The following is a 14,139-nucleotide window of genomic DNA, read 5'->3' as shown; positions in this document are numbered from 1 at the left end:
TGACCCTCTGATGTCACATGGACTACTTTGATTATGTTTTTCTTATCTTTCTGGACATGGACAGAAGACCGTACACACAGCTTCAATGGAGGAACTGAGAGTTCTCAGACTTAATCTAAAATATATTAAACTGTGTTCCCAAGATGGACGGAGGTCTCACTGGTTTGGAACGACATGAGGGTGACTTATTAATGACATAATTTTGATTATTGGGTGAACTAACCCTTTAATATGGCAATTACAACCAGTAACGTATTTCTCCTTTTCCGTTTGCTGTTTTAGCAAATACATTTTGATACATTTTACAGTTTGATGTGACAAAGCATACAGTATACATACTAGGTTCAGCCTTGTTACCAAGATTTTGTATAGTAAAAGCCCTGCTGAAGAAAACAACCGAAACCATCACAGAGTTTGTCATGGTTTTAACTGGTTATAATGGGACATGTATTGGTTTGAATGTAAAAACTGCAATGGTCCCTGTGAGTCTCTTCTGTGATCGGTCCACTAAAACCACTAAGTCCTGATGAAATATGTCCCAAAACACTACAGTAAACCATTTCAAACAGTTTTAATGGTTAAAAGTTGATCCATTATTTTAACAGTGGACACCATTGGAATTTCTGTAATGGTTTCTATATATTTTTTTTTCTTCAGCAGGGAGTGAATATTATAGCGTTCAGTTCTCTTTCTAAGAATAACTTTAGTTTCAGCTTGTGCAATCAAATTAAACAGTCAGCTTTTTTACCGTCAACCCTGTTTCCTCTCGGAAGGCATGACAAACATGAAACTATAGCTATTCATTTATTAACCCTACTCTGAAAAAGGCAGGTAGAGAGGCCCTAAAGTAAAACTGCAAACCCACTGACTAAGACTGCTGCGTTTCGTGTAATGCACATTCATTCTTTACATTCATCAAAAGAAAGTAAAACACACACACAGGTGTAAATCGCAAAGGCTGGGACTTCCACAGCTGGGTTTCCACATCTCACCTAACTACCAGTGTTATGGGTGTGGCAAAACAAGCGTCGAGCTTGACGTCATCGAGCCCGACGTAACGTAAGCGTAAAGACGCCGTTCGCCTCCTAGCGGATGAGACGAAGATAACGCTTTTTATAATGGATTGTGAAAGTGGAAAGTACCTTATGGAAATCCCCACTGGCTTTTATGTACTGCTTACAATCGAGCTGAACTAGAGTAAAGACTTGGACGTGTTTTGGACGCGTCTCGCGCGAGCAGTGAAATCCAGTGGATCTTTAAGAGCGCTATGGACGATTAAAGTGGACTGAGTGAAGTAGCAGTAAAGCCTGAGCATCTTATGGGCTTTGTTGGTGGATACCGACATATTGAACAGGTAAGAGTTGCGCCCGTTCACCCTCGCCTCTCTAATATCGTGTCAGACTGAATCCTAAACCGAGCGAGACCGATTTCTCCCGTTTTGTCTCTCGCTTAAACGGCTGTCTGTCTGTCTGTCTGTCTCGAACAGACGGACTCGGTCCTGAACGCCGCGGATTTGACAGCCATTGTTTGCGAAGACGTCACTTATCGGCGATTTAAAACATTAAACAGAGAAAACGTTCTATTGTTGCCATGGGGACACATCGCTTCCTTTCGAGTGTTACAGTGTTGCATTGTCTAGGTCTTCTGTCAACTCAATTACGTAATTCGAGCGTCAGCTACTGATGTTACAATATTTGTCCGCGCGGGTCTCTATTGTCCCCGTTGTGCTTTGTGTTTAATAAAGCTGTGGACGTCGCGTTAACGCTGATAACGTCTCGCGCAAGAGCTATTTAAGGGAACGCTGTCGCTTTGGCGTTCAGAATAAGTTGTCCCTGAAGAACCTCGGCGGCTGAGACAAATAAATGGTGCCCTTGCAGTCAATGGCATCTCAACGCCGCCAGGTTCCAGTCAGCCTGTCTGAGCCCATCTTTAGGCCATTCTGCTAGAGTTTTGGAAATTTCATTGTGGGGGTGGACTAATAAAGATCTTCGCCTTTCACTCATCTGACCTCAAGAGCCCTTTACCGTGAGTCTGGAATACACCATCAGCTTTCAGGGGCCACGCTCGTCCTTTCAGTTCTTCACCTTTATGGTGGAGGGGAAATTCTTCTCTGTAGCACATGGTCGTGGGTTGAGCGCCTCTGACAATGCTGTGTTTGTTTCATGTCTTCTTTGCAGAGCTAGATTGGTTCCCCACTCCAGACTACCATGTCTCAGGGCCAGAACTTCCTGCCCAAGTTCCTGTTTGTGAGTAACCTCCTGAAGGCCGTGAAAATCCGAGAGCGGGTGCCCAACGATGTGGTGAAGCCCTCATCCAGCGGCGGCCTGATCCATCACCTGCGCAGCATGCACCGCTACACGCTGGAGATGATCCGCATGAGCCAGTTCCCGCAGGCCTTCCGCGAGGTCATCCAGGCCGCCATCTTGGACCGGGCCATGCAGAGCTCTCTGGAGCAGGAGAAGAGGCTGAACTGGTGCCGCGAGGTCAAGAAGCTGGTGCCGCTGAGGACCAACGGTAACTATGCCGTGATTTTATCAGCTACAAGTAGCAGCTTTCTGTGTGTTGCGGTTTCCTTTCAATGAAGTGTTTTCTTCTCAAATGGATTCTTACTCCCGTGATAAACCATTTGTGTAAATTAATGTTAGTGATGCACTGATACACTGATACATGAATTCTTCTAATGAAATGGTCCGTAATAGGTCTGATAGCAATAGGCTGATTTTTTATTATATATATATATATATATATATATATATATATATATATATATATTAGGGCTGTCAATCGATTACAAATTTTAATCAAATTAATTACATCAATCTAAATTAATCGCATACATTATTTTTCCTGTGAAAGTATAAAATATTTCAATTAAAATGAATCAATGAATAATAGTGACATTAAAGTTCAAAACTCTTTTATTATTATTTTCATTGTTCAAATAATGGCCATAACAATCAATGATATGACCCAATATGCTAAGAAAATAAATTTAAAAGTGCTTCAGGAAGAAGATTTTTTTTTTTCACTGTACAAACAAGGCATCTTGAAGATGACGTTGACTGCTAGAGTTGGTATCATGGGACGTGTTCGGTCGTATCTCCGGATTAACGCTAACTCCTGGATGCTTTGCATTGATGTGGTCGGCTAGTTTATAGTGGACGGACTCCGGTGATATGCAAATTCCTTGCTGCAGACATTGCAGACAAATGTATTTTTATTAACATTTCCAATAGGTAGTTTTTTATGAGTAAATGTTCCAATCAATGATCCAGGCAGCACCATCGAGTTCTCGTCTCCCTCCTTCATTTTACAGTCGAATGGTGGCTAGAACGGCTCCAGGTTCAAAGGTCAAAACGGAGTGGATTATTCTGCGTTATTTTTTTACGCGTTATTTTTTTTTCTCAGATTAATCAATCGAAATATATATATGTTAGGAGTGCACAATTAATCAAATTTCTAACCGTGATTCCGATTATGGATGCCACAATTATTTAATCGTTCAAAGCGGTAATAAATCATTCAGTACATTTATGTTAATCTGCTTCCTTAAGAAGCGTTGTTATCTTGAGGGTTTTCCCCATTATTTGAATTTTAGTTTTAGTATAACATTGTAATAATAATGTTCATATTTAGATTTTTTTTTTTGTATCATTTAAAAAAGAAACCAATCCAACGTATTGTAGACCTTTGAGGCTTATGACAAAAGTCATAATTGACGATTATTCGCTTGAAATTGTAATTGTGATTATTAACTACAATTCGTACAATTTCCAAAGATTGATGTTTATACCCTTGTTTAATGCATCTGCTGCCATCATGTACATCTCATCTGGTGTCTTTATCGTACGTGCAGCTGTTAATAAAGCCATACCAGTTGACCACTTAAAAGAATACGTGCTTTTTTGGCATGCTTGGCACATGAGGGCTTCACGCAGACGGGAAAATCCTGCTCTGTCTGTCACACTGATGTTCTTCCCCCTTAATTCTACACCCAGTTTGACTGAAGGGGGCCGTGGCGTGATGCGGGGCTCTCAGTACAGAGCGCTTTATGACTCTGACGTTTCTCTGGCTCACTCAGGGTCAGGACGCTCTGCTCTTCTCTTCTCTTCTCTTATGAGTAATGCTGCGAGGGAAACTTCTCTGTACTTGCCATTGTTGCTCCATTGTACAGTCACTAGTTACTGTAACTGAAATTAAGTAAATGCAGATTTTACGAACATTTGTCCGAAATAGTTCGCAAGCTAGCGCTGTGTCAGTATTTTCTACCGTATAATGCTTCATTTGATCAGGTCTAGTTCCTGGTAGTGGATATTGTCTCATTCTTGAATTCTGGTCTTTTTTATTTTTATTTTGGACAGCACACATTTTTCCTCATAATGAAACAGGAATTTCCTGTTTTAAGTCTTCAGGGATTATGAAAGCGTCAGACTGGAACATGATGGTTAAAACTGATGGCATTGATATGACCCTTAACCGAATACAGAGGGGAACTGGAATAAATGTAACCCTCAATAAATGTAATATCCCTAATAATGGCAGTAGCTTTTTTTAAAGCAAGTTAACTAAGACTTAAGTTTTAGTTTCGTAATTTGACTTAAAATAAATGAAATCATAACTGTAATCCTCTAGGAATCGGGTATGGTTGGGTTAGGTATATGTTTGTTCAGTATTTGTCTCAGTTTTTTGGTCTGTTAAAGTAGGGATACTTAAAAAGTCCTTCCACGTGAATGTAACAACTTCCCAGGTCAGAAGACGCATCTTTGCTTGATGAGAGATTTTGGGCTGGTGTTGTATTTTACCCATGTTATGCATTTATAAAGTGTCTCTTTAATCAGCCGGTGCGATCAATAATCTGTGTCACTATTAAAGCGGAGGATATGTCTAAATGTGCTTGTGTTTTGTACATTTACATTCATTCATGCATTCCCTGCGAATCGAACCCGTTATCATTGCTCGTGGCATTGGTCTGCTGTTTGCTCTACAGGAATACATTGTTTTGATTTCCAATAGTGTGTATTTAAATAAATTAAAATAAATTAATGCATTTAGCAGACGATTTTATCTAAAGCGACTTACAGTGCATTCAGGCTATCAATTTTTACCTATCATGTGTTCCCGGGGAATCGAACACCCAACGCTTGATAAAGATGTCTAAAGCCAAATCCCAAAGCTTTTAGGTAAAATAGTTTAGTAGCTTAAAAAACAACCGAGTGTTGAAATTGCGGTTTCATCTTGGGCCTGTATAGTGCATCTGATCATAAAACGGTGAAGTGGACAGCGTTACCATATGCATATTCATTTTCTCGAGGCCACGTTTTGCTCCTGTGACCAGTGTTGCTGAATTTGATGACATGGATGTGGTTGAATAGCAGATGTAGTTTGTGCTCACAGCTCATTTTCTGTTCTTTTATTGTTTTAGGGAAGCTACATTGAAACTGTAACTTCCCAAATGACAATTTCTCTCATAATTTACGGTAAAGTTTTTAAATACAGTCAAGCTAACTCTATGATCCTACAATGTTAACTAGTTACAGAAAGTAGTACACTACTTTTAAGGTGTTTAAAGTGAGAAATAGTGTTAAAAATATGTAACTCCACTTAAATTTGTAGAAACATTTCATTTAATAAAAGAACTATTTAAATGGTGTGTAGAGACTTATTTCTCAAGGACTCAGCTGATTGGAGGATATTAAAAGCCTGAATTATTTTTTTCTCGGACCTGACATTGCTGCACATAAAGAACTGCATTCTCAGTCAATGCAACCTTAAACTGCAACTTGATGGAAATTTGTTAGTGGAAAAACAGCTTATTTTGAAAAGTGTTTCTGAAAATGAGTTGGTTATTGTTCTAAGTGCACTACTTTAAGAGTGTTTGGCCCAGTAATGTTGTTAATTCAGATTCAGATCTCTTCGTTTATGAGTTTGATTTGGAGGTGTTTTGGAGTTTGTATTGTTTCCCTCTACGGTTTATGGGTCATACGGAAACTTTCTCTTGTGTAACAAGAAGCAAAACAACACGATGTACAAATAGTTTCCAATGTAAATAAAATCTAACCTGTAGACCAGTTAAATCCTCCTTCTACTTAGGAACATTTGGTCTTTGTGTTGGTTGCAGATGTAGACACAACCCTTGCTTTTAGACAATTACGCAGGTTTAAAGAACCGAAACTTGATCATATGTTCAGACTTCCCTTATCGACCCTAGAAATGGCACGGGCGCAAACATTCCTGTAGAGCATCGCCCCTCCTCTCTGGAAAGTCCAAATGCTTTATATCATGGCTCTGGTGTCAAGAGGAGACAAGGTAAAGACAAAGTTGAAGTGAAGCCCTTATGGCGCTTAATCAGAGAATCACATACTAGGGAAATTCCTCGCAGGCTGTTTCACACAAGCGCGCACACATGCAAATGTGCACGAATGCACTAGCACACACATGTTGCACAACATCAGAAAGAACACCGAATCTAGGCCACGAGCACAGCTCTGCAGTGCATGCTCTTTGAGTGTTCAAGTCTGCTTCACTTTGATCAAGAGTTACAGGTTACAGTGAAGTTACTGATTTACAGAGTTTTGAATTGTTTTTCTTTCTTAGCTTGACATGTCCAAATTGCTTGCGTGTGTAATGAGGAGTTAATTTCAATGTTTTTGCAGATCAGATACGGTCTCATGTCCTGTTTTAAAATGCATGCACTCGGATGAAATGGATCTCTTTAAACTGCTTTTAACACCTCTGTGGAAATCCCCTGTATTGCTTTTATCTCATTCTTTATCTTGTTTCTTGACAAATATGGCTGAACTAACCTTTTAATTATAATGAGATTGCTGACAGCAATAAAACAAAGATTGCACATGTAGTTTTTAATTTTCTTAGTACTATTTTTTTTGTTGCCATGTTGTGCGGGTCAAGAGGTTGCTGTTATGACAGTCTAGATGATGTTTAAACAGGAACTGCAAGTTTCATAGCCTTTTTGTGAACGCATAAATACCTCCTTCACAGATTTCTATGACCTGTGTTTTTTCAAAGTGCACTTCGAAGTGAAATTTGTCTATATTATAATGCAAATCTTAGGAGATGGTAGACCAACTAATGTATAATGGCATGTCTGCATGTTGCCATGTTTGCTCATCCAGAAACTGAGGAAATTTGTGAGGAGAGTACGACCTCATTGCACCACAAGAACTTGCACAGTCCCAAGCTCTTGACTGGCGACTGTCCTGAGCTCAAGTCTGTGTTTTTGTGTCATGTAGGTGATGGGAACTGCCTGCTCCACGCGGCGTCCCAGTACCTGCTGGGGGTTCAGGACACAGACCTGGTGCTGCGAAAGGCTCTTTACACAGTGCTGAAGGAGACAGACACTAGTAACTTTAGAGGGCGCTTTCAGACCGAGCTGCTGCACTCTCAGGAGTTCACTCAGACGGGCCTGCGATACAGCACTCTGGTAAGCACTTCCCCTTTCACAGTGAGCGTGTAAAACTGTCATTTTGTGGCATAAACAGCCTGATAAATCCAGCTAAAAAAGTCCACCACTTGACACATCCAGTTTTCAATGTATTACCATTAGAGATGTTACTGAACAAATGAAGGATTTCAGAATCCCATTACTCCTCATTGAACTTTTTTCTTTGCTATGACAAGGGTAAAACTCGTTAATAGTTGTAATGTTTTTTGTTTCTCAGAACTGGGAGGAGGAATGGGTGAAGATTGTAGAAATGGCTTCTCCGGTGTCCAGCAGTAATGGCCTGCAGTTTGACTCATTAGAGGATATTCACATCTTTGTGCTTTCAAATATTCTGCGGAGACCAATTATTGTTATTGCAGGTATGTATCCATATACAATTATGTCTATAAGAAGATTTGGACCCATAAAGTCCTTTAACATGGCCATAATATATGACCGATTTTTTCTCTCTCGACAGACCAAGTACTTAGAAGTATGAAGTCTGGTTCGTCCTTTTCACCCCTCAATGTTGGGGGCATATACCTGCCTTTGCATTGGCCTCCAGGAGAATGCTACAAATATCCCATAGTGCTTGGCTATGACACCCAGCACTTTGCACCTCTGATCACAATCAAAGACAGCGGCCCAGGTCTGCCTCCAGACATCGCACCAATCCAGATTGTGTTCCGGCTACTTGGCCCAGTGCATTTAAATAATTGATGTTTGTGACCCTTTCAGAGATCCGTGCTGTGCCACTGATAAACCCTGGACGGGGTGGGTTTGAAGATCTCCGAGTGCACTTTCTGACAGAAAAGGAGCAGCAACAGAAGGAGAAGTTGCTGAAAGACTACCTAATGCTTATAGAGATCCCTGTCATTGGCCTGGGCTGCGATCCCACACAGATCATCACCGCAGCCAGGTATGAGCTAAACACACTCTTTGGTGAAGTCTTGCTGGTTTTGATAAAACGTCTGATAAATATATAAGCATTTCCTAAATGTAACCACAGAAATGTGGTTGTGGGATCTTACAGTGTTCCTTTTCAAATCTTGAACCCTTCCTCCATCAGACTGGATGAAGGCAACCTACCTGAGGACATGAACCTGATGGAGGACTATCTACAGCTGGTCAACCATGAATATAAGCGCTGGCAGGAGGATAAGGACTCTTTATGGGCCCCCCAATCCCAGCGTCCCCCTCCCTTCTCAGTCTCCCAGCTCTCTCTGATTGAGATCCGCTGTGCCACCCCCCGCTGTACCTTCTACGTCTCGGTGGACACTCAACCCCACTGTCACGAGTGCTTCGAAAAGCGTCAGGCGGGTTGCAAGCCGGAGGCCATTTCCACCACAAATCAAACCTCGTCCTCGGACCCCGAGAGCCGAGGGAGGCTGGAGCGCTCCGTCCTGCCCAGCCCACGCTCTGCGCCCCCTACGGCCCCCAGTCTAAGCCTTTACAGTGAGACTCATGCCATGAAGTGCAAGACGCCTGGATGCTTGTTCACACTCAGCGTGGAGCATGACGGGCTGTGTGAACGCTGCTTTACGGCGAGGCAAAACCGAACGGCTGCTAATGGGCCACCGCAAGGCCCCTCTCACGGCTGGTGGGCGACAGGCAGCCGGGAGCGAGAGAAGGAAAGGGAGAGAGAACGGGAAAGGGACACCGAGAGGTGCGTTCTGTGCCGACAGGAGGTCTTTAGGATATTCAACGGTCTTTGCCCACCCTGCATGCAGAGGACTGCCGTTTCTGAGATGGGGGACACCCAGCAGCAGGAGCCCAGGACCGAGGCCTCAGTATGGGCGATGCACCGGGAGACGGAGCGCACTGGGACAGCCGGCCACACCTGGCAGACGCCCGCGGCGCGGCAGTGTAAACGCTCCGGCTGCCAGTTCTTTGGGACGGCAGAGAAGTTGGGATTCTGCACTATATGTTATCTAGACTACCAGACCAATCACCGTAAGTGCAGCTCTTCTGCATTCTCTCACTTCTTCTTGTAACTCAGATGAAATATCTTCTGACTGTAGGGGTGTCCAAACTCAGTCCTCGAGGGCCGGTGTCTTGCAGAGTTTAGCTCCAACTGCCTGGAAGTATCAGGTGTGTTCAAAACTCTGCAGGACAGTGGTCCTCCAGGAGCAGGGTTGGGACGCCAGGACGCCTGTCCTATTGGGTATCAAGTCAAGCAGAGAAACAAGTGTGTGATTTTTATTTTGTTTTTGTTTGTGCAGTGGCCACTCCCGCTCTTGTCCAGCCCAGACACACGTCCGAGGCGGGCTTCCAGAACTGTCCGCGGTGCCGGGGTCAGGGCTGCGGCGCCGAGGGAAAGGCCATGCTCGAGGGTTACTGCAACAAGTGCTTTGTGAAGGAACAGAGTGCCAGACTCAACCAAGCTGCTAGCAGGGGCTCTCAATCCCCACCTCTCGTCACGGTAAGTGTCCTTACGTGCTGGCTTTGTTGCTGTGGGGAAGGTTTGGCTCTTCTGACGAACTCTGTTGTTTCTGTCCAGCGGGCCTCGAAACCACGTCCTCCTCCGATGCTGTCCCAGACACAGTGTCGGCGCAGCGGCTGTAAGAACCTGTCCCCGGGCTGCACGGACCTCTGCCCGGACTGCGTCAGCCGCGGCCAGCGAGAGGGTCGACGTGCACAGGCGCCCAAAGAGAAGAGCAAACAGCGCTGCAAGACGCAGGGCTGCGACCACTACGCCAACCAAGAGAAACAAGGCTACTGTAACGAATGTGACCACTTCAAGCAGATTTACCGGGGCTGACAGAACAGTTCGATGTTAAAACGTGCCCAGTCCATCGCACGTCCACGTGCATGCTGGTGAACTCTCTTACACGAGGAACTTTTTGCCCAAAATCCCCCACCTACATTGGGCAGGGCCTTAAGAGCCCGGTGGTGATGTAGAATTGGTGAATACCTCTTAAATGAAGTTTTGGTCATTTGTATCAAGTGTTTAGGACTGTCGTGAGATGTTAGCATACAGAAACTAATGATACACAATGACGTCTAGTTACACACACCCGTGGCGTCCGCTGTTTATGTCGAACAGGGTAATCAATCGCAAATGTTTGTTGAAAAATTGAGGAGAGCATGTGTAAGAATTAACAATTTCAGATTAGTGACAAAATCGAGTTAATTTACCGAAAGATGTGTCAAATCCGATGTACATCGCCACTGTGGACTGCAGGAAGTACTGGAATAAGACGTACAGGGTATGCAGAGACCACCGAAGGACAGCATTTGATAGTTTCTTCATAAAATGTAGGTTAAGTGCCAATGAGAGCTTGCTAAGCAGAGCTCGACTTTCATTTCCTGCTGCACCATCTGATGTCTGCGAGCAGCATGGATCTGTTGCCTTCGAGAATGTTTTTCTTTACCATTTTCACAAGTCCTTCTTGCTCTTGAAACTGTTTTTCACTTTTGCTTGCCTTGTTAAACTTCATATGACGTGCTCTGTTCTATTGAATGGATATGTTCATTTCTCTGTGGCTGAAGAATTCCTTAAGTGCAATGAAAACCAGATACTTGACACCTCCCCGATGTTTAGAGCAGATGAAATTAAAATAAGCTGAAGGGAACGGCCGTGCCAAAAAGAGAGCGTCAAAAATTCTGACAAAGCGAAAAAAACCGATGATAAACAGCCAGGCGAAAACGAATCAATCTGAATGTAAACGCCCAGGTCCTAGATCTGCGAACTCCCCATTCGCCCACTTTCTTTCGGTTGCACTACTCTCCTTTAATCACACAATGCCTCAGTCTATTCTTTGCATACATTTAGTATGCACAAACTGACATTCTCTATTTGAATATTTCTGCAATATCTGCACAGACGTACCGAGAAGAGATCGAGCTGGCTCCTGTGGCATCATTTATAAAGAAATAACTGTCTGTGTTAAACATTCCCATCCTTGAAGTCCAATGTTGTGTGCAAGCACATTTAGCTTCGTCTACTCGAGAATTAGATTCATATGGGCCTATACACAAATGTGCTTGGGATAAATGATACACACAAGACGAATCTGCAGTCGAATCAGAAACTCAAGAGTGTCTACTCTTCAACTACTGGATCTGTTCAGTCAGTTCAGATCATCACAAACTTGCACAATACTAAATAAGCTGCTCTGGAATTAGGAACGGTACTTCTGACATACAGTACGTAGTGACATTCCAGTTATAGACCTAGAGGAACATAGATGACAAGATAGAAATTTTGTGCAACCTTTCATATAGAGTATTGTATGAAAAGCCTTGTTTTTTGGTTTGTTTGTATTTATTCACAGCAAATATTAACTGTAATGTGTTTCAAGAATTATTTATATGTGGTCCTGGAATAAATTATTTTTAATAGAAAAACATTAACACGTTTCCTGTCTCTGTTTATCTTGATTTGCTTTATTTCAGCTTGAAATACATGTTATAACAACAATAGTAGTGGTATTATGTATTAATACACTAACAATGGTGTTGATATTGGTAGCAAAACAATAATATATGTGGGATTATTAGCAGAAATCATAGCATGTGTCATACTCGTAGGGACAGTATGCTTGGAAATAATATTTCACGTCTTTTATTGCATTCATTATGCGCCAGCCACCCTATAGCGACTTTGTGCTTCTACTTTTAATATAAAACAAAGTCTCAGTTTTCAAAATCTGTCAGTTTTATGGCTAAAATGTGTTTTACAATAATGTTATTTACACTCTTTAATGTGGCATGACAGATTGCTGTATTCATCATCTTTCCAACTATTATGAGACACTAGTTTCATTAAATTACACTGTTTTCTTTGTGGACATCTATGGTATAATGCATTAAACGATTGGAAATAATATTTAGCATCTTCCACTCATTGATTGTAGCGTGCCAGTAATCACAATCATTTTGTGCAGTGTTGCCTTTAATATGACGCAAATTCTGTACGCTTTATCACGAAATACAAATGATAAATGTGTTTTTCTTGTTTAGTAGTTACGATATAAATGTGAAGGTTCATCAGAAAGCATAAAAAAACAGTAGGCTACGGCTTAATTTAAAGGGTTAGTTCACCCAAAAATTTAATTAAATTACCATAAATTACCATAAATTACTTTCATCTTTCAGACCAATCCAGTATGAAGTTATATTAAAAATTGTCTTTGATCTTTCCAGCTGTTTCATGGCACTCAGTGGGTGTTGCAGTGCATCAGTCCAAAAGAAATTAAATGAAAAGTGCTCATCCATTAAAAAAAAAAAAAAAGTGTCTCACACGGCTCCAGGGGGTGAACGAAGGCCTTCTGTAGTGAATCGATGCCTATTTGTAATAAAAGTATCCGTATTCAAAATGTAATAATCACTTTAATGTAGCTTATATGTCATCCACCCAGAACTGTGAGCACAAGCTTGATTCAAGTGATTATTATGTTTTGAATATGGACATCAGTTTGCATGTTTGCAACAGGAGGCTTTTGTTCACCTCCTGGAGCCGCGTGAGACACTTTTGGACTGAAGCAATGCAACTCCCGCTGAGTGCCACGAAACAGCTGGAAAGATCATAGACAATTTGAATATAACTCCGACTGGAAGCGTCTGAAAGATGAAAGTCTGATACACATAGGATGACTTGGGGGTGAGTAATTTATGGGCTGATTTTCATTTTTGGATGAACTAACCCTTTAATGAAACATCTTATTGTAATCGGAAAGATGATGGATGCTGCTTAAACTGAAGCGAATACAGCGATCTGTCACGTCACATTAAAGAGCGTGACAAACACATTATTGTAAGATATATTTGTTGTATTTAAACTGACAGAATTTGAAAGTGCTCCCAGTGCGGCCCGCATGCAGGCTTTACTCAAAATATCATAACTTTAATATGATTTAATTCTCATATGTTTTATTTTATTCTCAAAATATTTGCACCTTATTTTCATAATTTCGACTTTATCCTTAAAACATTTAAAAAATATTCTTATTTTTATTATTATATATTATATTTCTTATTTTTTTATTTTTTTTTTTTTTTTTTTACATGGCACTAAAGTGCTTAGTGCTTAGACCTCTATACAAAGATTTTTATTATGGCTAATTAATATTTTTTAACTGCAGACACTGCACTACAATACGATCTCTATGAGTTGGTGGGAACAAACATAAACTCCGTGTGGTCCTTCTTGTTATCGCAGCTTGACTTTTAGTTATTAATATACACATGCTCTTAACAAGTAAAACATTTATTATTTTTTCTCACAGTTTTAGCTGTTGCACTGTATACATAAATTGTGAATTATGAAAAAAAAATGTTTTAAGGTATCTTGTAGAAGCTTGCAGAAAATATAGTTTGGTTTGAATCATCCTCAATCTTCAACTTCTCTTCGGTTATACTGGGATACATCACACCGGAGCTGCTACTGGTTAATGCAACACTCAGTAATACGTTTAAAAATATATATGATAATATTAATACGTATTGATATTGTTTACTATACAAATTTGTGTAGCAAATTGGCATCATCTCTGACCGACTCTAAATTTAGGAGTCTGTAAAACCTCGCATAAACCCAAGGTGAATTTTCTACCATTAGAACCAAACTATTCCGTCACAGGAAGTTTTGTGGTTTGAGTTACAACATCGCTATCTTTTTTTGCCAGCTTAAAACTCAGTGGCTCTTTCTAATAATGTGATTCTGAAAGTCAACTCACAGCTCTTTCAGGAGCCCA

At 41.3% G+C, this 14,139-nt stretch overlaps 1 protein-coding gene across 1 annotated transcript; it reads left to right on the top strand.

Annotated features, from left to right (window-relative positions):
- The first annotated feature begins 1,111 nt into the window (after nucleotides 1-1,111).
- Nucleotides 1,112-11,797, top strand: tnfaip3 (tumor necrosis factor, alpha-induced protein 3). Its single transcript, XM_052571695.1, has 9 exons — nucleotides 1,112-1,354; nucleotides 2,178-2,514; nucleotides 7,251-7,441; nucleotides 7,680-7,821; nucleotides 7,920-8,090; nucleotides 8,180-8,360; nucleotides 8,511-9,394; nucleotides 9,664-9,863; nucleotides 9,942-11,797. The coding sequence occupies exons 2-9, from the start codon at nucleotides 2,208-2,210 to the stop codon at nucleotides 10,200-10,202; spliced, it is 2,337 nt and encodes a 778-aa protein (XP_052427655.1). The 5' UTR covers nucleotides 1,112-1,354; nucleotides 2,178-2,207; the 3' UTR covers nucleotides 10,203-11,797.
- Nucleotides 11,798-14,139: the final 2,342 nt, after the last annotated feature.

The sequence above is a fragment of the Carassius gibelio genome, chromosome B13, assembly GCF_023724105.1.
Source record: "Carassius gibelio isolate Cgi1373 ecotype wild population from Czech Republic chromosome B13, carGib1.2-hapl.c, whole genome shotgun sequence".
Taxonomy (NCBI): Eukaryota; Metazoa; Chordata; class Actinopteri; order Cypriniformes; family Cyprinidae; genus Carassius; species Carassius gibelio.
This window is presented reverse-complemented; position numbering and strand designations above follow the sequence as displayed.